Genomic DNA, 26,261 nt, shown 5'->3' on the forward strand with positions numbered 1-26,261 from the left:
ATCCTGTCTTCCATTGAGCTGCTCCAACATTCTCTGCCGAAAATCAACCGGAGCGCTTCTGAGCCATCCCTGCACCGGGCGGCCCACACTGAGGATATCAACGCCTGCACACTGACTACGTCCCCTAGACTGCCTGTCTTCTAGCTGACTTTGCACCTGCACTCAGGCCATCGGGGGAGTAAGGGAAGTCAGCAGGCACCACCTTTCTGCTCCCTTTTGATGGAGGCAGAGAGCTCATTTTCAGAGAAGCTGCTGCTAAGGACCTTCTAGACTACTCACAGGGCCTTAACTTCATGTTGCCTTCTTTTCTACCCTTTCTGGCCCTGGGAGAAGGAAGCCATTCAAAATGCTGGTTTGTCCTGCTCCCTCCCTGCATCCCCTATGCTCTTGAGCCGAGAGCCTTCTCCAGAGCCCTCTCCAGATGCACCCACAGCTGCCAGATTTGGCAGTATGTGATCTGGGGCCCCAGCTGTTGGCTGAATATATATTTTTTTTTTAGGGCAAAAAAAAAAAAAAAAAGCACTCAGAGGGGAAATGAAGGTAGCAGACAAACCAGCCCTGATGTGGACATGTGGATTTTGGATATCAGCTCCTAGGAGGAATGCTTATCATGGGAAGGACTGTTCTTCAGAGGGTGGTGTGGCGTCAAACAGTAGTTTTGCACGTAACACACCAAACAGCCCAGGACTGTTGAGAGACCATGGCTGCCTGAAGGAGCACTGGTACTATGGACCTTGACTTTGCGGACACTTCTTTCCTTGGAGATCTCTTGGGACGGTTTTCCAGAAGAGGTGCTTGGCCCACCCCTCCCAGTCTTCGCCCTTTCAGGGAGCAGTCTTCCATCATGCTGAATCTGTCTTCCAGAAGTTGCCCCTGTGGGGCGGGGCCACCGGGCCAGCCTTTCTCTTCAGTCACATCATGTGGATGCAAGGAAGCCAGGAGTACAGGTTTTCTTGATGATTGGGGTTTTAATTTTGTTTTTATTGCGCCTGACAAAATACAGTTATCTGATGGTTCCTCAATTATGTTATTTTAATAAAATAAATTAAATGTAGGTTTAATGGCTGTTCTTTCCTTCTACTGAGCTCGAAGCTTGAACTCTCCCCCCATCCTTTCATCCCTCCTGGAGCAAGAACACAAGCAGCAGGAAATGGGCCCAGAGCCTCTACTGGGAAGGAATTTACATCAGCCTTTGTGCTGTCACATTTCACTAAAGAGTTAACTATAAAAATTCTCCAAACAGTCCACTCTAACCCCAGGTAAGAGTAGACCTTTTTCTACCCACTCTTTAATGCATTTTATAAAATATTTGGTATCTCTATAAGCTGTTTATAAAAATAGATTAATTCAGGCTTGGGGTGAGTTTGTTCTGATTCACAATGTTATATTCCTTCAATTAAAGTCACAAATTAGCATAGAGGACTTATTCTTTTAGGACCAATGCTAGGTCAGAAGTAGAAACTTTGTTGGGTGCTGTTAACTTTTTACAAAATTGGCAATCAAAGCCACGCTTTACAGATCAAATGGGTGAGCAGGGGCCACACACAAGAGCATGTGTGTGCTGAACCCCTAGTAAAGTGACTCTTGGGGCATGAGCCCAAGAGCCCCAAGGAAGCCCACAGGTGACAAGCAGGTGTTTCCCTGGAGCATGTGGCCCCAACACCAATCAGAAATGAGGGGCTATACCTCTGCTTTGCTGCGCTACATTTCCCACTGCTCCGAGAGCCCCTGCACTTAGAGGGAAGAAGGTTTACACTCTGTTGACTGAACACATGGGCAACTCCTGCTCTGACGGGGGACACCAAAGAGCACTACAAGTTTTATGCTAAGGTGTGCGGTGCCCACTGTAAGTTGATTTATACAGAGCTTTTTGAAAAACGGTTTTTGGCTACACACTAAGTACACTAGGGAAATCCACTACAGAGGAATCATCTCACAGGGGTGAAGAATCCTTTGTCAAGGAAAACAAATCTGCTTTAAGGGCAGTTGCAAGGTGACTGTTTCTAGGGAGCTAAAGCTCAAGGACAGGAGCCAGGCTGCTTTTAAAAGCAATCAGTCAAAACTCTGGCTGCTTAGCTGGTTCCCCTGAGGAGCCTGAGGTGCAACTCAAGAGATCAACTAGAAAAGGAGCGATTCCGTATACTTGTTGGGTCATTTTATATCTTTCACTCCTCCCATGGCTGTAATAATGGAGAGGGGATGAGACCAAGGTTAAGTACAACCCCAGTCAAATCCAAGCCACGTGCCACCTTGGGTTGCAGTAAACGAGCTCCGCACACCCTAGCTTGGGGAAGGTTTGGCCGGCAGAACCCAAGATGCAGGGGGAACCGTCTACTACTTAGGGTTCTGATGATTCCACTCCAGACAGGTGCATGAAGAGGTCCCCAAGCTCTGTCATGTCGACATCTTCAGTGCTGGGGACATGCCGGCTTTCTCGATTCTCAATGAAATCCCAGAGCCGCACTGAATTAAAGAACTGCAAAAACAGCCAGCAAATATACCTGGTTATTATTAATGGCAACATGAAGGCCATTTTATTTTTCTTTTGCTTACCTACCCCATTCCCTGCTGCCAAAGCTATCAGAGAAAGGGCCAGGAGCAGTACCTGGAAATGCCACCAGTAAGGGTCCTTGACAGAGATGGCAAAGTCCTTACCCTCACGGTGCCCTCAGAACTGAGCTGTTTCCGAGGTTTCTCAGGCTCTGCCAGCCGCCCGTCAGGATAAGCGTGGCGGTAAAGGCATTTGCTTCCAAATGGGCAGGTCCCCTTGCCTTGCTCAAAGTATTTACAAGCTTTTTTCCTGAAAAGTAGAAAGAAAAAGTCAGAGGATGTTGGAGAACCTGGGGCCCGGAAGAACCAAGGCCTTCCTCCATCCCTGCCAGAACTAGATGAGCCTTACTTTCTATGTAGGGAAGATGAGGCTCAGTGAGGTTAGGATGCTGACTTCCAAGGGGATCATACTGTCATGGTGACATGGCAGCCTCACACAAAACTGAACCTGCACAGGGGACTCCAGGGGAGCACAGGCCTGACAGGTCCTCTGGGCCAGCTGTCTGGGCTCCAAAGTTCTGAAGCTGGGCTATTTGCCTCAGCTAAAAGTCCCACTAGGAACCCCACCCAGGGAAATTTCCCTTCCTCCTGGCCAGCAATGATGTCAAGGAAGAGGAAGCCTTGATGGAGGAGGCATGAAAAAGCAGTGAACATTAGCCCCTGTCCAAAGTCCCAGGTCTCATTCCAATTTTCCTTGGTCTCCACCCTCCTCTAGATCTAGAGCAGGCTTCTTAACCATGGACCCCTTCTCAGAGCATTGTTTTTAAATGGATAAAATATAATACACACAGTAAAAATTTAACTTTTTGCTGTGTTCTTTAGGCATATCTTCAGGCTCCAGAGGAAAAAACCACCAACCAGAAATTTCCTATTCCTTTTTACTTAAATGAAATTTGACTTAGACAATCGTAAATGGTCCCACGGTGAAGAAGAGGTAGAGATGCCCAAGAAGGCAAGGGGGCATCTGGGACTGCTGAGGAAGGGAAGTTGCACAGAGAAAGCCATAGCAGCTGGGGTATGTGACAGTGACATGAGAAGGGGGACTCCTTGATGCCAGTGTTTTTCTGTCTTCTCAGACAAGAGGATGGCAGAGGGGCACTTGGGTGGCTCAGTGGGTTAAAGCCTCTGCCTTCGGCTCAGGTCATGATTCCAAGGTCCTGGGATTGAGCCCCGAATCGGGCTCTCTGCTCAGCAGGGAGCCTGCTTCCCTTGCTCTCTCTGCCTACTTGTGATCTCTGTCAAACAGATAATCGGTGATGAGGGTGGCTGAGACCTCAGAGCAGCACCAAGAAAGTTCCCTTGACAACTGTCCACTGAAGGAGTACTGCGCTCGTCCGGATGGCGCCTGCTCCTCCCAGGTCTGACCCTGGCGCCAGCTGGGGAGTGGATCCGAGCAGAGCTGTGTGCATCCACCCCCGAGGCTCTGAGTAAACCTTCCGATAACTGCTCAAGCAGCGAGTTCTCACCAGACTGCTGCTGGACCCTGGTTTTAATAAACTCAACAGGTTCCAGAAATCATTCTCTATTCCTGCCCCCAAATAACCGTGCTTTTCCTTCCCCAGCCTTACCTGGTCACCAAGGACAAAAGCTTCCAGTGCACGCAGACTGCCGCCTTGTTCTCAGCTCCCCCATCCGACTGTTAGTCCTGCTTACAGAGCACCTCCCCAGTCACCCCATCCCTTCTGTCCCTACACTGCTGAAGCCATGTGGGTACTGTCCTCTGCTACCCGCCTGCCATAGTCATTTCTTAACTGGCCTCCTTTCCACCAGCTTCCAGCCTCTTCACACTACAACTGAGGAGCATGCCGAACAGTCACTTGTTCTGCCCCCTTAGATTTCAATGCAATCTATCCCACAGGTCCTACCACATCCTTCCACTCCTCCTGCTCCCCCCACACAACATGTGTTACCATTCTGCACCCATGCCATTCGGTTCCCCCTCGCCCTCAACACACGTGATAGCTGTTTACGTTTCATGGCTCTGAGTCCCCATGCCGCTTTTCCTGATGCTCTCAGGTGGCTCCAAGTGCTTTCTCTGTTGGGACATGCGGCTTGGGCCTCTTGTGAAGAATTTGTCACCAGAAAACACGTATCATAATTGCCCTTTTGTAATTTCCCTTGAAATTATCTTACTAATCTGTACTCTATGTCCCCCACTGGTGCTTAGCTTGAAGAAGCCTAGCCCATAGTAGGTGCACAGTAAATATGTGTGAAATGCATAAAAACACCATCATCAATGAAAACTAAGGCCAGAAAAGACCCAAACAGAAAGAACACGAGAATTTCCAGGTCACTCCAGCATAGCTGCTTCCTGCAGGCTGGCCCCTCTGCCTTGCCACTCCTGCCCTCTGGTGGATGGACATGTGCCACCACGTGTGAGGGGGAACTTAAATAACGGATAGGCAGTCTGAAGGAAACTTTAAAAAATGGAGTTGAGGGAAACTGGAAGGGGAGGTGAATTACGAGAGACTATGGACTCCGAAAAACAATCTGAGGTTTTTGAAGGGGTGGGGGGTGGGAGGTTGGGGTACCAGGTGGTGGATATTGGAGAGGGCACGGATTGCATGGAGCACTGGGTGTGGTGCAAAAATAATACTGTTATGCTGAAAAAAAAAAAAAAATTTTTTTTTAAATGGGGGGGGGGACATGCAGTGCCCTTTAGTACAGGGAAGCACACTTCTCCCAGAGCCAACCCTCGGGCAGTTAACTAGCAATACCAATTTTTAAAAGACCCAAAGGCACTGGAACATGAACAGCAGGAGGATTCCAAGAAATCAGACACTGAAAAGAACAGAATGACAAGAAGAAAGTTATCTTTCTCAGAAAAAACAGCTTTCGGCCTAGAGCAAGCCAAAGTTAGGTGTCTAAAACTCCAGGGGCAAATCCACAGTCTCCCTGGCCTGAACAGAGCACCCACTGGAAAGTGGGGAAGCAGTCCCGCACACAGAAGGGCACCAGAAGGAGGACTCCAAATACAATGTATTAATTCTGTCCAAAGATTTGGCCCAGACATCAGTGCAGCAGAAGCTCACAGCCACTTAGCTGAGGACAAGAAAACCAAACAGATGAGAACTGCTGCCCCAAAGCTGGAATTTAAACACTTTAACCTGCATGTAAGAACATCAACACTATATTGCCTAACTTAAGAGAATCAAGAATCTTGACAAGATAACACTGGCAGGCTATAATCCAAAATGATTCAATATACAAAGAATCAGGAAAATGAGACCTAGAAACCAATTTCAAGATGACAAGGCGTTCAAAGCCGCAACCACTGGAAAAGATTAACAGCGAGGGGAAAGAAACTGGAAAGACATGAACAGACCCCAAATTCTGTGCAGCAGTATCAGTCTATTACATGTTATTAAGAGTCCCAGAAGAAGAAAAAGGGCAGGAAAAAAATCTGATGGCCAAAATTTCCCTAAATTTGGTGAATGACAAAACCTTACAGATTCTGAGAAAACCACTCCCAGGCAAAATAGCAAGCTGCTGGAAATGAAGACAGACAATCTTGAAAGAAACCCCAGAAAAACTACATACTACAATCTAAATTATCACTGACTTCTCAGAAACTAGAGGCCAGAAAACAGTGGAACAACATTTGCAAAATACTAAAAGAAAATGAAGAAACGAACTATTAACCCCAAATTGTATTCACTGAAAAAGGAGACAAAGATGTAAAAAGGACTGGTCAGACCAGGATATCCAGTGAAAATATCCTTTAAGAATGAGAAGCTGTTTCTGCTAAAAAGAAAAGAATTCATCATCAGCAGATTCAATAAATGTTAAATAAAGGCAGTTCTTGAGGCTGAAGGTAAATTATACCAACTGGAAGGAATTATATACCAAGTCAAAGAACACTGGAAATGGTATCTGAGTAAATAGGAACCACCTTTTTTTTTTCTCTTAAAAAAAAAAAATCATAGTATTTACCTTGCTAGGTTCTAGTGTATGTACATACTATATCCATGGCTTGTAACAGTGAAGTTGCAGGATACAAAATTGACTAACAATGAACTACCAGAAAGAGAAATTAAGAAAAAAACCAACCCCACTCACAATTGCATCAAAAAAGAATAAAATACCTAGGAAAAATTTTAGCAGAGAAGATGAAACAGACTTGTATGCTGAAAAAAATGAAAGGCGTAACAATCTGCAGACTGAAAGCAATCCTATCAAAATCCCAATGGCATGTTTCAAAGACAAAGGACAAACAACTCCAAAATTGTATAAAAACTTTTATATAAAAGATCTCAGTGTATTGCCGAAGTAATCCTCAGAAAGAGTAACAAAGCTGGAGAAAGCACATTTCCTGATTTCAAGCTGTACTACAAAGCTACAGTAACCCAAACAGAAAAACAGCACAGTACTAGCAGAAAAACAGACAAATAGATCAGTGGGACAGAACAGAGGGCCCGGAAATGGGCCCATGCAAATGTGGTCAATTTACAACAAAGGAGCCAGGGATATTCAACGGGAAAAAGACAATCTCTCCAATAAAGGATTTTGGGGAACCTGGACCACTATCTTACACCATACACAAAAATCAGCTCAAAATTGGAAGGCCTGAACGTAAGCCCTGAAAACATAAAAACACAGAGGGTAATAAGCTCCTGGACATTGGTCTTGGCAATGTTCTTTATGGATTTGCCACCAAAAACAAAGGCAACAAAAGCAAAAATTAAAAAGTGGGACCACACCAAACTAAAAAGTTTTTGTAGAGCAAAGGAAGTCAAACAAAATGAAAAGGCAACCTACTAAATGGGAGTAAATATTTGCAAATCATCTATCCGGATAAGGGGGTAATATCCAAAATACATAAAGAATTTACACAAGAGCAAAAACAACCACCACATTCCATTTAAAAATGGGCAGAGGAACTGAACAGACATTTTCCCAAAGAAGACATCTAAATGTCCAACAGACACAGGAAAAGGCACTCGGCATCACTAATCATCAGGGAAATGCAAATCACCACCACAATGATATAGTACCTCACATCTGTTAAAAGAATTATCTACACTTCCATGTTTGCTATAACATTAGTCATAATAGCCAAGACCAAGACACAAAATGACCCATGTGTCTGTCAAGAGATGAATGAAGATGTGGCACATACATGAAATGGAATATTATTCAGCTAGGACAGAAAAGGAAATTCTGCCATTTGTGACAACATGGGTAGACCTCGAGGACATTATACTAAGTGACATAAGCCAGACAGAGGAAAAACAAATGCTGCCGGAGATCACTTGCTGGTGTCTGAACCAAACACAAACAGGCAAACTTACATAGTAAAAAAGGGGTTGCCAGAGGCTAAGGGGTAGGATAAATAAGGAAAAGTTGATAAAAGGGTCCCAACCTTCAGCTCTATGACGAATACATAGATGAACACATGATGAAACATGATGATTACAGTTGATAACACTGTTTATAAAACTGAAATTTGCTAAGAATAGAACCTGGAGGTTCTCACACACACACAAAAAAATCAACAAGATGGGAGTATCCTTTCACAATGTAGATCAAATCACCATGATGACCCTTCAAATATCTTACAATTTTATTTGTTAATTATACCTCAAAGCTGAAATTTTAAAAATTACATTATCTTGTGGGGTTGGAAGGTATGTAAATACAAGCATTTGTCAGGCAGGCACCAGAATCCTATCTGAGCTCAAAGTACTTACCCCATTCCCTGTTTGAAAGCTTCAATCAACTCATTCTTTTTATTCTGATCTTCTACCCAGTACACACTTGGAATTACAAACTCTGATATCACACGGCATTCTGGACAAGACCTGAAATGAGAATCAGAGTTAGTATGGGAGAGAGGAAGCTATAAATCTAGTGCACACGCACCACCAAACCCCTTGCTCAAATGCATGAGCACTCCAAATGTTTTCCAACCAAAAATTCCACAAGGTGAAATCACAATCCTCTCAGAACCTTCTTTACTGCTTTCTTAAGTTTTGATTTAAATTCCAGTTAAAATATAGTGTAATATTAGTTTCAGGTGTAGAACCTTACTTGCTGTTAAAAACATGTTCTTCTCAACAATAAGAAGACAACTCAATTTGGGGTGCTTGGTAGGCTCAGTCAGGGGAGCACAGAACTCCCGATCTCAGGGTTGTGAGTTCAAGCCCCCACTGGGTGTAGAGATTACTCAAAAATAAAATCTTTGAAGCAATCAAAAAATCCAATTTTAAAATGGGCAAAAGATTCGAGTGGGCATTTCTGCAAAATGGCCAAAAAGCATAGAAAAAGATGCTCAAGATCATTCGTTACCAGAGAAATACAAATCAAAACCATAAGATACCACCTCACACCTATCAGGATGGCTACAATGAGAAATACAGACAATAACCAGAGTTGATGAGGTTGGGGAGCAACTGGACCCCTCCTATGCTGCTGGAGTGGTCACTGTGGAAAACAGCCTGGCAGTTCCTCAAAATGCTGAACAGTTACCGTAAGGCTCAGCAACCCAGTCCTAGCCCTCTACCCAAAAGAAAGAAACACTGGCCACATGACAGCTTGTCCTTGAGTATTCACAGCAGCATTATTCCTAATAACCTAAAGAAGGAAACAATCCAAATGCCTCTCAGCTGAGGTGCTGCACGAACTGTGGACATCTGCATAGGGCAGGCTCTCAGCCCGGTGCGCAGGCATGGAGTCCAGGCACGTGTGGATGGGTGAGCGCTGAGGGCGGTCTGCGGGGGGAAGCAGGCAGACCCAGAAAGGCTGCATGTCGTGGGACTCCATCTACAACCAATGCCCAGAACAGGCAAAGCCGGAGGCCAGAAAGCAGAGGAGTGGCTGCTGGTGGCTGGGAGGAGCAGGGAGGAGCAGGGAGGAAATGGGCAGTGAATGCACACAGAGGTTCCTTTTTGGCATGATGAAAATGTTCTATAATTAGACTGAAGTGATGGTGGCCACAACTGCGGAATGACTAGTAACCACTTTTATCTCAGTAAAGCAGCTATTTGTCCAAACACATGGGATTTCAGGCACATTACTTGACTTCACTCTACCCCAGTTTTGTTCTCTATAAATGAGAATGATCACTGGGTCTGAGAACTATGAGTTACTATGTGTGAAGAGTTTCTAACAGTACACGGCACACATTCACTTTTCAGTATGAGTAAGCTCTTCCCCTGGCCCTCTGCAGAATTTCAGAATCCTGTGTTGGCTCCATGGAGCACATACTGTGTATCATACCTTACGTGAGATGTGTTACATGTACTATTCCATTTAATCCTCAAACAACCCTATCTTACAGATTAAAAAAAAGTAAAATCAAAGGTGGAAATCAGCCTAAAGGCAAACCACCAGTAACTGTTAGTGCTGGAGTCCAAAAGGCCAGTGCTATGAACACCTTCTCCTACAGATGACCCCCGCTGAGTGTCCCCAAACACGCTGATGGTCAGCAGGAGTTGTTACCTATTTTTAAAAGGAAAAGCACCTGGGCTCAAGAAGGCTACTAGATGTGCCCAGGCTCCTGCAATCACAGGCTTGGACTTGCCAGTTGAATCTTCACACTAAAGGACAGTGTGGGGGATTAAGAATAGACACAAGAAGGCCCCCAGTCAAACACCCTCCCCAGCTTCCACAGCAGAGACCCTTAGCTGCACTTACTTAATAATTGGGTTCTCAAACTGCTTGGCACATCTCCACTGCCGGATGCAGGACAAGCAGTATGTGTGATTGCAGTTGGACAGAATCCCAAATCTCCTCTCAGAAGCAGATGCCTTCTCGAGGACCACTTCCATGCAGATACTGCACACTTTGTCCTGACTTGCTTGGAAGGCAAAGGCCTTTTCCATCTCATGTTCGAAAGTCGACATGCAGATCTCAAGTATGGAGAGAAAGGAGGGCCACACTGTTAGGTTCTGGGCTGTTGGACACAAAGTTCTCTCAGACCACAAAAAAGACTTCACACCATCACCTGCCCAGCTTTCCTAGCATGGTATGGTCACCTCCAGTTTAGAACCGAGACTTTGGAGGTCCCAAAAGAGTCGAGGCCCTGCGTGGAATCAGAGTTCCCAGAGCCTGGGAACCCGGTCTCCTGGCTCTTCTGGGCACCGTTAACCCACTCTGAACTATACCAATATCCGAAATGCTGAACAGGGGCGCCTGGGTGGCTCAGTGGGTTAAAGCCTCTGCCTTCAGCTCAGGTCATGATCCCGGGGTCCTGGGATCGAGCCCCACATCTGGCTCTCTGCTCTGTGGGGAGCCTGCTTTCCTCCTCTCTCTCTACTTGTGATCTCTGTCTGTCCAATAAATAAATAAATAAATAAAATCTTTAAAAAAAAAAAAAAAGAAAGAAAGAAAGAAAAAAAAGAAATGCTGAACAATCCTTAACTTGAAACATCAGGCTGGTCGTCCAGACTCAGAGGTAAGCAGCACCACTTCTCAAGAGAACAGGTTATTTAATAAAGGCATTCATTCAGGAAGCAGGTGCTGAATACTCCCAGGTGAAGCACCGTGTATCAGGCATGAGAGTCAATGCCAAGAGCACGAAGACCCAGACTCTGCCTTGGGAGCTCTTGGTGGACACAGATGGGAGACCAAGCACATGTACAGCACAAAGCCCTCAACACACCTGGGTGCAGAGGAAAGTTCTTCTTCTGCACTCCCCTGAATATTCCTACAGAAGACAATGGGGCCTCTACGCACCATGGCCGGCTCGTCATCATGAGCTCTAACACTGAGGCCGTGGACTCCTGTCTCTCTTACCCACCTGTGTGCCAAGCACACAGAGCCTAGAGTGAGGCGACACCTCCATGAACACTGGGGACCTAATGACCTGAAAGGTCCCTTCTAACACTTGGCTCCTCAAATTCTCTAGAACTTGGCGTGTCTGGACCCCAGCCACAAGGATATGTAAACCTATAGATATGTAAGGATATGGAGGATGTGTGTGTTTTTCTCTCATACACAAACACGCACGCACACACACACACACACACACCACACTCCTGAGTTAGATCTGTCCTCTGAACTTTGCAATACCTCTTCCCTTTTTCTTTATTCTAAATAATCAAAAACTGTCAAAATGACAACAGGAAAAAGGACTTGGAAACAGGATTATAAACATGCCACGTACATATTGAGGGCATTATTGACAGATGATTACAGGAATACCAATAATTTTGTCATTTAGCACATTTTAAGTTTCTTAAAATAAGTTCAAGCAAATGCTTGCAGTTTTACCTTCTCATGAGCTTTTCTTTGCTCTGGATCAAAGGGATGCAGGACTCGTAACCTACAGATTTCACACAATTCTCCATGCAAGTAGACACAAGCATCCCCAAATCGGCACTCCCCCGCCGCTGCGTAGGGACACAGCTGCTGCTCACTGCTGTAGGAGCTGCTGGCTTCTAGGTCATCAAGGCCACTCCTGATCGCATCAAGGTAGGAATGCGGCTTCATCTCTGGGCTATTCTGGGGATCACTGCAGCCTCCTGGAGTACTCACCATACTTGGGCAAGTCTTTTCTTCAGCCATGCCAGAGAGATCTTAATACAAAACACACAGCATGCACATAAATGAAATCTGGCCCAAACCTTGTGGTAAGCAGTTAGTAAAAACCTAACAGATTAAGTAATTCTGACCTTGGGAATTTCACTGTTTGGATCACACAGAAAAAAACAGGGCAAGAAGGAAAACCAGAAAGAATAGTATAAAATGTTCACAGTGACATTACTATAATCATGATTTTTTTTAAATGGAAAGAACATAATTGGCAACACAGGAAATTCACAAAACAGACATGATATTCAAAAGAATAGGAAAGCTGCTGTTTAAAAATGACAAATATGGAAATGTCAACCCACTGACCAGTTAACACTTAAAAAATGATAATAATAATTTTTTTTTAAACACCAAAATTAAGTCTATGGGAATTTAGAATGAAGTCAATAAAATACAGAGCTTTCCTTTATATTAGTAAAGACACCTATCATAGAGTAAACTAGAATGAAAATCTAGTGAGTCTTTGGATCCTGAGACCAGTGTCAAACCCCTCTAGGCCTCCTTCCCACCGTATTCACTTCTGGCCTCTTAAGAGAGGACATTTGACTAGCACAATTGTTTGCTTAGGATGGAATCTACCTAGCTTATGCCACACAATTCCAAGAACCAGAAATCCCTTTACTTGCTGAGGACCAGCCAATAAAAATAAGCTTTATGATCTGTAGTCTACTTCCTCCCCAAACCCCAAAATGCTGCTCTATTACCAAAACTGCAAATGAAGACACCACACTGGCTGAGCACAGTAACTAAGACTAGGAGCTGACCTAGAAGTAAAACAGTGAAACACGCTCCTTATCAAATTATGTAGCTTTGAGATGAGTGGCCTGGTGCTTCTCAGAACTGGGGAACCACCCCATGGAGACAGCAATTACACATTGACAAAAGGACCCTTTTTATGTCTTGTCAGGCCAGACTTGGCAGTGTGCCCAGAATGCAGGCAGAACACATCACCTGAACGCTCTGTAGCCAAAGGAAGCTCTTCTCAGGACAGGTCTGGTGTCTATACTTGAACAGCGGGCAAGGGGACTAGGTCAGGAGCCCTGACAAGAGAGGGCCAGAAAGGTACATCACGAACAAACAGGACTGCTTTTCCTAAAGAAACAACAAAATGACTCTGCTCACTCACTTCGGTCTCTAAGTACCAGTGTTCTCTTTTCCCGTTTCCCAGGCTCATGTAAGTTCGTTTTCACAATAGATGCAGCGAGGTCAGAAGCAGGGTGAGCACCGTGGAAACCCGGGGAGGGCACGCCATGGGGCGTGGTGCCCACGGCACCACCAGCTGCAGCAGAAGGCCTCGTGTGATCGTATCTAAACAAAACACATAGCAAATGCATTAGGGACACACTACCTGCACGAGTCTCCCACACTCCCGAGACGTGAACCATCTTTTCCTCTGCTCCACTTGTGGAGGTGGAGAATGAGATGATCTTTTCCCATATTTTAAATGATAAAAGGCTTATCAATTAGTAAGAAATACCTGGTAATTTAGAGTGAGTAGTAGGTACACTGCTGTCTATCACCACACTTAAGTGTCCTTGGGAGGACAAAATACCCCAGGTCACACACAGAAATCCTGAAAATTCCAGTCAGATGTTGAAGTGAAGTCTCCTGACACCCAAGTCATGTTCTTCTGGCAGGAGTGCCCCAAAAGTTAATGACGGCCAGTGTTAAGAGCTTGAGATGGCCTTTCCTGGACTGAGGTCTCTCTGGGACATGTACTGGCTGGGGGTAGGTGGGTGGGAGCTTTGGGGTGGGTGGGCAACTTCTATAGCCTCCACTTGGTACAAGAAAGAACATACCAGTCCTTCACTATAAAAGCACTTGAACAGGTTTTTGGAATGTTTTCCTGTTTAGAATCTATAAAACTTGCCTATAGATGTGAGTGAGGGAAAAGGCAGACTCTATATGCATAGAAATGTTCACTGCAAGGTTATTCATAGCAAAAAAACAAAACAAAACAAAAACTGGAAACCAATTAACTATCTAAGAGAAGAACAGCTAATAAAATAATGGTATGCTAACATTATGAAACATAAAATTACAGTTAGGAAATAAAGTAGCAGCTTAGAGAAAAGCTTGCGACATGTTAAGTGAGGAGAAAAGATACACACACACACACACACACAGTGAGTAAAATTTTGTAAGAGACTCATAAGAATAAGGCCTGAAAAGTATTTTGAAAAATTAAAATTACTTTCATTAAAATGAAACAGATTTCAAAATGACCTTCTGTACTTTTTATTGTTAAATTACTTTCAAATTAGAATTTTCCTCTCATCAGGGCTCCTGGGTGGCTCAATTAGGCATCTGACTCTTGATTTTAGCTGATGTCATGATCTGAGGGTCAGGAGACTGAGCCCTGCCATCGGGCCTGCAGGGGGCATGGAGCCAGTTTGGAAATCTCTTTCTCCCTCCCTCTCTGCCCCTTACCCCCAAGCTCTCTAAAATAAATAAATCTTAAAAAGAAAAAATTTTCCCTCATCAACACCCATGCTCCAAATGAAGGATCCAAGTTCCTGACAGTATTTAAGCTGATAGAACAGCTGGGAGCAGCTGTGCGGCTCTTACCTGCAACGCGTCCCATAGGCGCAGTAGCCCTTCTGATAGTATTTGCAGATGGTGGATGGCTTGCTGTTCGCCAAGTCATGTGAGAACAGGCACTGGTTTCCTTCCCGACACACACCATGCATAAAATATCTGAAGAGATAAGCAAGGGCACAGAACTTTCAGAGGCGCACTTTGCTTTATAAAACCACCATATTTCTTGAATCTAGCATACAAATGCTTATTATACATGTAGTATGTATCAAGGCTCTGTTAGGCACTGGAGAGAGATATATTTACTTGATTCTAAGACACAATGATTTTTGATGCATCACAACTTATTTAATGACCGTTTTCTGGAAGAAAAACCCCATACATTTGTTTTAAGATATACCCTCTTGATTTGAGATGTTACATATGTAAATGTGAGACTCAAAGACTCTGAAAAACTGTTCTCTCTGTTCTCATGGAACTTAAAGGGTATGGTTATAAAGGAATCAGAGACCTGGACCCAATACCCAGCCCTGCCGTATAAGAGCAAGTCACAGGGTGCCTGGGTGGCTCAGTGGGTTAAGCCGCTGCCTTCGGCTCAGGTCATGATCTCAGGGTCCTGGGATCGAGTCCCGCATCGGGCTCTCTGCTCAGCGGAGAGCCTGCTTCCCTTCCTCTCTCTCTGCCTGCCTCTCTGCCCACTTGTGATCTCTCTCTGTCAAATAAATAAATAAAATCTTTAAAAAAAAAAAAAAAAAAGCAAGTCACAAAATAAATTTCCCCATGCCTCACTGTCTTGATCTATAAAATGAAAATTACACTATCTACTGGGTCGTAAAGCACAATAATTAAGCTGACAGTTACAACAGTGACCTGTGCCTTATCATAAAGCATGCAGAGTGTTGAGGAGACACATACCAGGAACTGAACTGAGAGAGGTCAGGCCAGAGGTCAGGCCCAAGCACAGTCTGCAAAGTGGTGGAGGTGCCCATAGGACAGGGGAGAGAGAAGAGAGCAAGAAAAATGCACAGAAGGGAGGCACTGTGAGGGAGCACAAACAAGCCTGCCAGAAGACAAGGCCGGAGTATCATTTAATTGTGCTCCAAGTTACCCTGGTGTCAGCTGAAATACTGATGACTGAATCTTAAAATGAAGGATAACAAAGGACCCACAGCCGAGTCAACTTAGGAAATGGCACAGTCTGTTCTTTCTCAAAGATTTACAACACACAGTAGCAGAGGAAAGGTTCTGAGAGTCCTGTCACAAAGAAAACTGTTTACAAGCATACTTCTTCCTATTATTGTCTCTGCAGATAACTACATTTTATAAATTGGAGATTTGTGGCAAGACTGTTTCGAGCATGGTGCCGTTTTCCAACAGCATTTACTCACATCATGTCTGTGTGTCACATTTTGGTAATTCTTACAATACTTTAAACTTTTTCATTATTATTATACTTATTATGGTGATCTATACTCAGTGATCTTTGATGCTGCTATTGTAATTGTTTTAGAGTACCATGAACACTGCCCATATGCAATGGGGGGAATTTAACCAATAAATGTGTTCTGACTCCTCCACCAACAGGCCGTTCCCCATCTCTCCCCCCTCTCCTTGGGTGGCTCCCTATTCCCTGACACACAATACTCAAACTTGGCCAATTAATAACCCTATAGTGACTTCTAACTGTTCAAGTGAAATGAAGAGTCACAAGCCTCTTACTTTACTTAAAAGCCAGATATCATTCAACTTAGTGAGGAAGGCATGCTGACAACTGAGACAGACCAAAAGCTAGGCCTCTTGGACCCAAGAGTTAGCCAAGTTGTGAAGGCAAAGGAAAAGTTCTTGAAGGAAACTGAAAGTGCTATTCCAGTGAACACACAAATGGTTAAGAAAGTGTAACAACCTGAATGCTGATACAGAGAAGATTGTAGTGGTCTGGAGAGAAGGTAACACCAGCCACAGCATCCCCTTAAGTCAGAGCCTCACGGAGAGCAAGGCCCTCTCCCTGTCATTCTGTGAAGGCTGAGCGAGGTGTGGAAGCTGCAGAAGAGAAGTGTGAAGCTGGCAGAGGTGGTTCACGAGGGTGAAGGAGAGAAGCCGTCTCCGTGACAGAAAAGAGCAAGTGAAGCAGCCAGTGTTGGTGCAGAAGCTGCAACGCGTCGCCCAGATCTCGCGGAGATCACAAATGAAGGTGGCCGCCCTAAACGACAGATTTCCAGTGCAGATGAAACAGCCTTGTAGTGCAAGAAGAAGCCATACGAGGACCCTCAGAGCTAGAGAGAAGTCAGTGCCTGGCTTCAGAGCTTCAAAGGGCAGACTGACTCTCTTGTTAGGATCTAATGCAGCTGGTGACATGAAATTGAAGCCAGTGCTCATTTATCATGCAGAAAATCCTAGGGCCCTTAAGAATTATGCCAAATCTACTTTGCCTGTTCTCTATAAATAGAACAAAGCCTGAATGACAACACATCTGTTTACAATGTGTTTTACTGAATTTTTAAAGTCCACTGTTGAGACCTGCTGCTCAGAAAAAAAGATTCCTGACAAAATACTGTTGCCCACTGACAATGCATCTGGTCACCCAAGAGTTTTGGTGGAGATGTACGAGAATCATGTTGTTTTCATGCCTGCTACCACAACATTCATTCTGTAGCCTAGCGACCAGGGAGTGATTTCAGTTTTCAAGTTTTCTTATTTAGGAAATAAACTACGTAAAGGTACTGCTGCCATAGATAATGATTCCTCTGGTGGAGCTTGGCAAAGTCCATTGAGAACCTTCCAGTAAGGATTCCCCATTCTAGATCTATTAAGAACATTTGTGGGGCGCCTGGGTGGCTCAGTGGGTTAAAGCCTCTGCCTTCGGCTCGGGTCATGATACCGGGGTCCTGGGATCGAGCCCCGCATCGGGCTCTCTGCTCGGCGGGGGGCCTGCTTCCTCCTCTCTCTCTGCCTGTTTCTCTGCCTACTTGTGATCTCTATCTGTCAAGTAAATAAATAAAATCTTAAAAAAAAAAAACAAAACAAAACATTTGTGATGTGTGGGAAAAAGTCAGATTATCAACATTAATAGGAGTCTGGAAGAAGCTGATTCTGATTCTCATGGAGGACTTTAAGGGGTTCAGGACTGCCCTGGAGGGAGCAACTGCAGATATGGTGAAAACAGCAAAAGAACTATAATCAGAAGTGGAGCCCAAAGACATGACTGAATTGCTGTGAACTTGTGATCAAACTTGAACGGATGAAGAGTTGCTTCTTATGGATGAGCAAAGAAAGTGTTTTTGTGAGATCTGCTCTTATTACAGATGCTGTGAAGACTGCTGAGATGACAACAAAGATTTAGAATATGACATAAACTCAGCTGATAAAGCAGTGGAAGGGTTTGAGAGGAGGGACTCCAATTTTGAAAGAAGTTCTACTGTGGGTAGGAAGCTATCAAACAGCATCATATGCCACAGAGAAACTGTTTGTGAAAGGAAGAGTCAATCAATGTGGCAATTTTTTTTTTTTTTTAGATTTTATTTTATTTTATTTGACAGAGAGAGAGATCACAAGTAGGCAGAGAGGCAGGCAGAGACAGAGGGGAAAGCAGGCTCCCCGCTGAGCAGAGCCCGATGTGGGGCTCGATCCCAGGACACTGAGATCATGACCTGAGCCGAAGGCAGCGGCTTAATCCACTGAGCCACCCAGGCGCCCCCAATGTGGCAACTTTTATTGTCTTATTCTGAGCAAACGGCCACAGCCACCCTAGCCTTCAGCAATCCCCACCGTGATGGGTCAGCTGCCAACAACACTGAGACCACACCCTCCACCAGCAAAAAGATTACAACTTGCTGAAGGTTCAAAGGATGGTTAGAATTTATCAAGAAACAATTTTTAAATTAAGGTATGTGCATGGTTTTAGACATAATGCTACTGCACAATTAATAGACTACATTATAAACATAACTTTTATAAATGCTGGGAGACCAAATAGGTTCACTTGACTCACTTTATTGCAAAATTTGCTATATCACAGTGGCCTGGAACCAAACATGCACTATTTTGGAAGCATGCTTGTATGGTTATTAAACACACCCTTTCCCAGGCTTCTTTCAGAAAAAGCCACTTGAGCTGCAGGGTGGAAGACAGATTTGGAGAGAGCTGAAAGTGCAGGGGAAGAGCCTGTCAGGAGGTTGCTTTGTAAAGGAGCTTCATCTGTGAACCCATGTTTTAACTTACTTAAAAAAAATTTTATGGAAAATTTCAAACATATACAAATGTTAACCAAAGGGCAGAATGAACTCTCAAATGCGGAGACTCAAAGAGACTCAAAGAGAGGCGATAACTTACATACAGAGGGTCAAACTGCTAGGATGGGTCCCCAACTCTAGTCTTCCCAGATAGCCCTGATCTTCTCCCTGTCACTCTGCCTTTGCCCATGCTGTGGCCTCTGTCAAAAACACTGCATCCCATATTTCAGTGCACTGAACTGTTATAAGCCGCCTTCCTTTGTGGACCAGCCCAGGAAGACCTCACCCTCCAGCCTACTGTACACTTTGCCTCCCTCGACCCAGAAGACTCACTAGCGGCAGCCACAAACTAAGGTGCTTCCTAGTCTGAGGCCTCTGACTGGAGAGAGCTAGTTCTTAGACACACACGTCAGGAATATCTGGTCTCTAATGAAGAAAGCCTGGGAACAGTGTCAGAAAGGCACAGCTGGAACATCACTAAATGTGACTGAACACAGAAAGTCTAAACCTAACCAATTACATGGGTGTGCCTGGAACTGGAGATAGGCTTAGCAACAGAAGGAAGGTCTCTCAGGTAAGTCAGGAAGGCCTGAAAGACCCAGACTGCCCTTTCTAGACAAAGAATGCCAGATAACACAAGTGACAATTCATGCTGCACATCAGCCTATGTGATTGGCCTGGGAGCCTGCCTTAGCTGGAGGCCACAAGATTTGAAGACCATCAACCCTTCCTGACTCACTAACATACTTTCAACTTTCCTCACCTGTTCATCTTCCAAAAAGCAGAGGAACTATTGGCCAGGCCCCCTAAAACTTCCTTTTCTCTCAGGAAAATGAGAAAAGGGTATCTAATTTTTAGGTCTCTCTTGAATTTAGCTAGCAGAGCCATCTCTAAGTACACCAACAGAATAAAACTTCTGAGCCTACAACGATGAGAACAGGATCCTATGACTTACGTGACTAGACAGAGGTGTCATCCTATGGGTTTTCCTAGGTCATCAGCTAGGCTTTTCCCAGGCAAAGCCCCCTTGGGAGTCTTCCACTAGATCACAGGCTATACAGTAACTTGCTTTAAGGCGGCTGTAGGTTAACTTAAAAAAAAAAAAGGGCACAGAACCTGACAAACTATACAAAAAGGTTTTATTGTTGTTGTTGTTAGAAAACTTAAAAGGAACTTAAAAAAAAAAAAGGCCTGTACAAAAAGGATCTTTTCATCCACAGTACTGACTTTAAAAGTGTGCAGAAAAGAGTTAACACAGTAAGTCTGAGCCTGCTATCCTTAGAAAAGCCTATTTACAAGCTGGTCCCTGCCTAGCCTCTGGAGCATGACTGATAAATAGTTTCACTACATGGTTAGAAAATTTCCCGAAGTGATATGACTGGCTCACTGTCTTCACACTCTACAATGTGGTTTATGCTGACATCTGCTTTCCTTCTGGGAGTCTGGAATTTCGGTAGATGCTAAGCAGAAGGTGACCAGCCTGGGCAGTGAATCTTTAATGGACTTCTTTAGGCACATGTTGCTGCATTTTTGTTGCTGGGGGGAAAGTATGCTCTGTAACCTATTATGGGAAGGAGTGAAGGCAGAAAGCCTACACACAGGTTCCTCCAGAGGCTACCTGTGCCTTTTTCCCATATGACCTAGCCATGACTTCTTACTTTATCACAGTAGTAAATCTTAGTCTGCAGTAGAATTATACACATGGAGTCCTGTGGGTTGTTCTAGCCAATTTCTGGACGTTAAGAGTCCTGGGCACAAAAGTATATTATATATTATATTCCTAAAGAGTTGAATAATTCTGAGAAATACTGTAAGACTACATTATTTTATTTTTTTTTAAAGATTTTATTTATTTATTTGACAGAGAGAAATCACAAGTAGACGGAGAGGCAGGCAGAGAGAGAGGAAGGGAAGCAGGCTCCCTGCTGAGCAGAGAGCCCGATGCGGGACTCGATCCCATGACCCTGAGATCATGACCTGAGCCGAAGGCAGCGGCTTAACCCACTGAGCCACCCAGGTGCCCCAAGACTACATTATTTTAATCGTCCTTAAATATGGCAATCTTTGAAGGTATAAAAGGAGAAAAAAATCAGCACCAAGAGCCAACTCTGAATGACAAAGAGAATTAGTAAACTCAAATACTGGAAGAGAACAGGCTCAAAGTGGCTAAATGAACAGTTCCACAAAAGTAAGATCTAGTAAATACTTCAATAGTTTATTTTGGGGAAACTAAACAAGAAGAGTTCCTTAAAAAGGAGGGGCGGGGAAGGGAATGTGGGGGTAGGAGACCACCAGAGGTTTTTCTACCAAACACTATTTGTTAACCAAGCATGCAAAAGGACAGATTCTTAGTGGTGTTCCTAAAAGGGTGGCTTTTTATAATTCTACTGCCTCCCCTAAGTCCTGTTCAGACAACCTGCCTTTCAAACCCCACTCACTATCTTTCTCATTAAGAAAACAAATATTTAACCACCAACTAAAGCTTCTAGTTAGTTTTGCCACCTATAAGCTGGTGACTTCATGTAAGGCATTTCACTTCTGTAAGTGATTAAGTGGAGATTTAAACAGCTTCAAAAATAACTTCTAGACCACCATCAGTGTCTTCAAGAAAGAGGATCATGAAACAAGAGTTATATAAGAGATGAAACCAGCTCAGTACTATTTTTGTAGTATATGTCATCATTGTCACTCCCCAGTGACGAACACAAAACTAGCTTAAACATATCTTGCTTGTCCTTTGGGGCATTTTGTCAATGGCTTAGAGCTATCTATCCCTATCTATGTTATACTAAGCGTAATCCAGGCCTCTTTCTTTTTCTTTCCTCAAGAATTTATTTATTTATTTGACAGAGAGAAAGAGCACACAAATGAGGGGAGTGACAGAGGCAGAGGGATAAGCAGACACCCCGCATGCGGGGTTCTATGACCTGAGCTGAAGGCAGATGCTTAACTCACTGAACCACTCAGGTGCCCCCAGGCCTCTTTCACTTAACACGCTGTAATGAACTTCCAACAGCTCAATCTTCCTAATGGTGAAACCATCCCTTGTATCTTCCTAGAGAGAAGACTGAGACATGAATTAGGGTGGGGGTAGGGAGTGGGGGCAGGTATTTGGGAGAGGGAAGTACATAGCTGGAGACCCAGAGGAGGGAGATTTCTGGGGGACACTCCAAAAGGTCTTTTATGCTGGGTGACTTCAAAGGACTGTTTCAGACAGTGTAGCTTTTATATGTTGCAAAGGACACTCGGTTCACTTCTAGCCGCAGAACCACTAGCAGATCTAACTGCAGCTGAGGGCTGAGTCAAACAAAATCAATCCAGTTTCTTACCCGCCTTTCAACAGAGCATATCTCTAGCAAAATGCTTCTGTATACCATATCTGAGTATATGGGTAATCTGCATTCTCAGTGTCACTTTTTTTTTTCTATTTCTCTACATATTTTCAGACTTAAATTTTATGGCTGTATGGCATGTAATAACAGATCTGTTGAGGGGGAAAGGGGTTAATGCTGGGCCCAGTGGCAGACCTGAATAGAAGTAGAGATGAAGTATAGTACAGTGGTCAACATTCTGAAATCAGAGAGCTTACTATATGAACTTGAGCAAGTTATATAAATTTCCCCATTCATAATATAATAATTGTACTTCCTAGACTGCAATGATAGACTACTCTAAGGTTTGGCTGAGACAATGCATGTAAGTGCTTAGCCTACCACACAAACACGATCATTTGTTGTTATTACCTAATCTATTAGCCAATCTATTACCAATCTATTACCCAATCTATTGGCTAGTTGGGCATTACCAAGTCCATTTTACAGGTGAGGAAGTTGTGGCACAGGTGGTACCAGTATCAGAATCCAGAACTGCCCAACTCCAGAACTCAAGCTCTTCTACTACTTATTGCTGACACGGTCTTTTATGTTTTGTGACTTCCAAAGAATTAAAAGTTCTAAGCTTGGTGCTCTAAGGAAACAAATTCCAAGTCTTCACCTAGTGATGATAAGACAAAGGGACCTCTATCACAAGAGGCAGTAGAAAAGAAAGCAGGCATAAACGCCTGCACCAGTGCTTTGAAAAAAGACTGGAAGACACAGGGAAATGGTTAGCAAGAAGAATCAGCAAAAAATAACTCCAAACTTGAGATTCTGATTAGAGTGGCATGCTCAAAAATCAGGAGGGCTGACTGACAGCACAACTGTGTGAGCAGCCATTCTTGCCATTTCAAGCAATAAACATATGGAATGTCTTTGTCCTTAAACTGGGAATCCTAGCATCTCATACCCATCTCTTGGAGAAACATCTGTGTATCAGAATAGAAGCAAAACTAACACTTTGTGTTGCTGCTATTCAGAATAAGCATGTACATCACATCCCACAGCCAGGAAAACAAACCAAAAAACCAATTTGCACCCTCAGATAAATCAAAATCAGCTGATCACCCTGTTAAGGTCTGGTCCCCCAAATAAATCGTATCTTGAACATTTCCTGTGAATCACCAATGTCTGGAGGTTAAGACTTTAGTGAATAAGAAAGTGAGAAAAGCTTTTCCATTATGAAACATTAAAGTAAACTTCGTTCTCTAGGTAATACTGCAGTTTTTTTCATTTAAATGTGTTCTGTTTTGGGGGTACCCAGGTGGCTGAGTCAGCTAAGCGTCTGCCTCTTGGGAGTCTTGGTTTCAGCTCCGGTCATGACCTTAGGGTGCTGGGTTCAAGGCCCATGGCAGGCTCTTAGCTCCGCAGAGAGTTTGCTTCAGATTCTCTCTCTCCTTCAGCTCCTGTCCCTGCTCTCACATGCTTTTGTTCTCTAATAAATAAATTTTTAAGAAAGTGTTCTTTTTTTTTTAAGATTTTTATTTATTTATCAGAGAGAGAGAGGGGGAGAGAGCGAGCACAGGCACACAGAATGGCAGGCAGAGGCAGAAGCAGGCTCCCTGCTGAGCAAGGAGCCCAATGTGGGACTTGATCCCAGGATGCTGGGATCATGACCTGAGCCGAAGGCAGCTGCTTAACCAACTGAGCCACCCAGGCGTCCAGAAAGTGTTCTGTTTTTTATTTGGTAAGGCAATCCTTGTGAGATCTGACTCCTTCGGACCCTTTTGCAAGTAAACTTCTTTTAGTTTCTATGTTTCTGCATGCATTTTCCTTTCAAATGTGCATATGAAAAGCTTTAAAAATTCCTGCTGTGAAGAAACTTTAGCATCTCCCACATTTATTTGGAGCCATGCAGTCAATTAAAGTATAGACTCTGATGCCACACCTTGGCCATTTGGAAGCTGAATGACCCAAGGCAATGAGATTCTGTTTCACAAACTATAGAACAGCGAGGGTTACTAGGTTACATATGATATGGCTGGTAGAGCACCTCAAAGAGCACCCAGCACATAGTACAGCCACCGCCCCCCCACCAGTTAGTACTTAGGAAGTGACCCCTCTCCAACATTCCAACCCACTCTTGACTTTACATGCAATATTATCCTGCAGGATGCCTCTGTTTGGGAAACAGAATTAAAAGTTTTCAGGTTAGGCCATCTCCCAGCACAGAAGGAAAAAGCCAAGATGATCCTGATTTAAATTTTGCTCCTGCATTTAGATGTGAAGTTAGGGGCAAATCTCAAGTCCTTCTGAACATAAGATGTCTGTAAAACTAGATACTACACAGAGTTGAGATTCAAGTATAAAATATAAATGTGTACTCTTTTGTGGACACATCTTAAGAGGAGTAATCAGAATATGCTACACAATTACTCAGCATACTTGCTTTATACAAATAAAAATGAACACACACAAGTATTCACAAAAGATCTTCTAGCACAAATAACCAAGCAAAATTATTTTCTATAGATACTATGTGCAAATTTCTGACAACTGCTTCATATAAGCCACCTGGGCTTTGAGCCAACTACTTGAACAGTTAATATGTACTAATACTAACAGAAAACTTTTTACATAGTCCCTTCTCAATTATTCATGCTAATGAAGAACCGTAACAACACATATGGTACTTAAAGTGCTTATTACATAACCAAACCATACGACTGATTTTGGGGGGCAATGTTTCCCACACAGGTTTTACTGAAACCAATCATTAAAATAAAAATCTGCACTCTCCAAGCATCAGTTCAGTAAGACTAGGAACCCAGTATCGGTAAGCCACAGGTTCACCAAGGAACGAGGGTGTTATACAACCAAGCTCTTTCTGCTTCGCAGGAGCAGCCACAGTGCAGCATCCGGTTTTGAATTTTCTACACCATCCATCCATCACTGTTGTATTTCTCCACGTAAATGGGTGTCTCAGTAAGAGTATCACTTAATCTCTTTCAGTCCGAATGCCCTGCACTGTAAAATGGACATCATTATCTGCCTAGTAGCGTTACTGTGAAGGGTAATGACCGTGAATGTAGAGCACTTGGAAAGATGCGGAGCACTTCACCAACTTCCAGTAAACGTTACCCGCCATTATTATTTTCCGCACAATTCTTACTTGCCGACTCTCTGCAAGTTTAGATTGCATGGGAGTTCTAAAAACTCTTAGAAAACGAAGCCCGCTTTCGGGACCGAAGCTTCTTCGAGGCCCATATCATCGATCAACAGCCTATTCCTGCGTGGTATCCCCATCTGTAAACCACCACTTAGCTTCCCTTTACCCGAATCTCCTTTTCCAGCTAAACTCGAAGTTCCAAGAGCCCCACCCCCACCGCCAGGCCCCAGAGCCCTGCACCGCCCAGGCCAGCACGCTCTTCCAGCCCAAAGGCCCCCGCGCCGGCGTCGCCGGGGGTCTCCGCCCCAACACACCGCCACCCACACGCCGGGTGCCGGTCTCCGGCCGCAGCGCGAGCTCCGCGTAGAGAAGCCGGACCGCGAACAGCTGAGCAACTTCTCAAGAACCCGCTCCTGCCTCAGTTTCCCTGGTGGGGCTGCGGTGCACCCGCCGCTCGGGGCCCGGCGCGGGGGGTTGGGGGGATGAGAGGGAAGTGAAGTGGCCTTGCGCTCCCGGTCGCCGCGGCGCCGCGCACCGACCTGCAAGTGACCTGCTTGGTGCTCATGGTGGTCGGGCTTGAGGGGCCTCGTCGTGCCGCCGCCTCTAGCACTGGCCGCCACGGTCGCCGCCTCGGCCTCGGCCCTGCCCATTCCGCGCGGCCGCGTCACGCCGGCGCACGCCGCCCCTCCCGTGTGGCACCTTTGTAGCGCCGGTGGGAAACCTCGTCGCCGTCACAATTGGTTCCGCCTGGAGGCTGAGGCCGGGCCGACCCTTTCCCATCCCCGCGCTCCAGGTCAGGCATTTCCGAGCCTCCTGGGCGATGCCCGGCTGGCATCCTAGCCCTCGCAGTCTTCCACCGTCCATCCTTACAGTCGCCTCATTCCTCACAAGGCCACGTTCCCGCCTCTCCATGCGCGCCTTAATCCC

The 26,261-nt window shown here is 44.6% G+C and overlaps 2 protein-coding genes across 46 annotated transcripts in view; one reads left to right on the plus strand and one right to left on the minus strand.

Moving 5' to 3' along the window:
* RAF1 (Raf-1 proto-oncogene, serine/threonine kinase) overlaps nt 1-1,054 on the plus strand; it is an 86,814-nt gene extending 85,760 nt beyond the window's left edge. For all 45 annotated transcript variants that reach the window (XM_082748632.1, XM_082748633.1, XM_082748651.1 and 42 more), the window contains one exon: nt 1-1,054. In XM_082748632.1, the coding sequence (XP_082604758.1) occupies nt 1-144 (144 nt within the window). In that variant the 3' untranslated portion in view covers nt 145-1,054.
* On the minus strand, nt 949-26,261 carry MKRN2 (makorin ring finger protein 2). Its single transcript, XM_082749030.1, is given in 9 exon segments — nt 949-2,476; nt 2,656-2,800; nt 8,241-8,351; nt 10,186-10,400; nt 11,764-12,068; nt 13,211-13,392; nt 14,653-14,781; nt 25,874-25,940; nt 25,943-26,261. Coding segments are annotated over 9 exon segments (1,596 nt in total). The 5' UTR covers nt 26,247-26,261; the 3' UTR covers nt 949-2,338.

This window comes from Mustela nivalis, assembly GCF_964662115.1.
Source record: "Mustela nivalis genome assembly, chromosome: 1".
NCBI classification, from domain to species: domain Eukaryota; kingdom Metazoa; phylum Chordata; class Mammalia; order Carnivora; family Mustelidae; genus Mustela; species Mustela nivalis.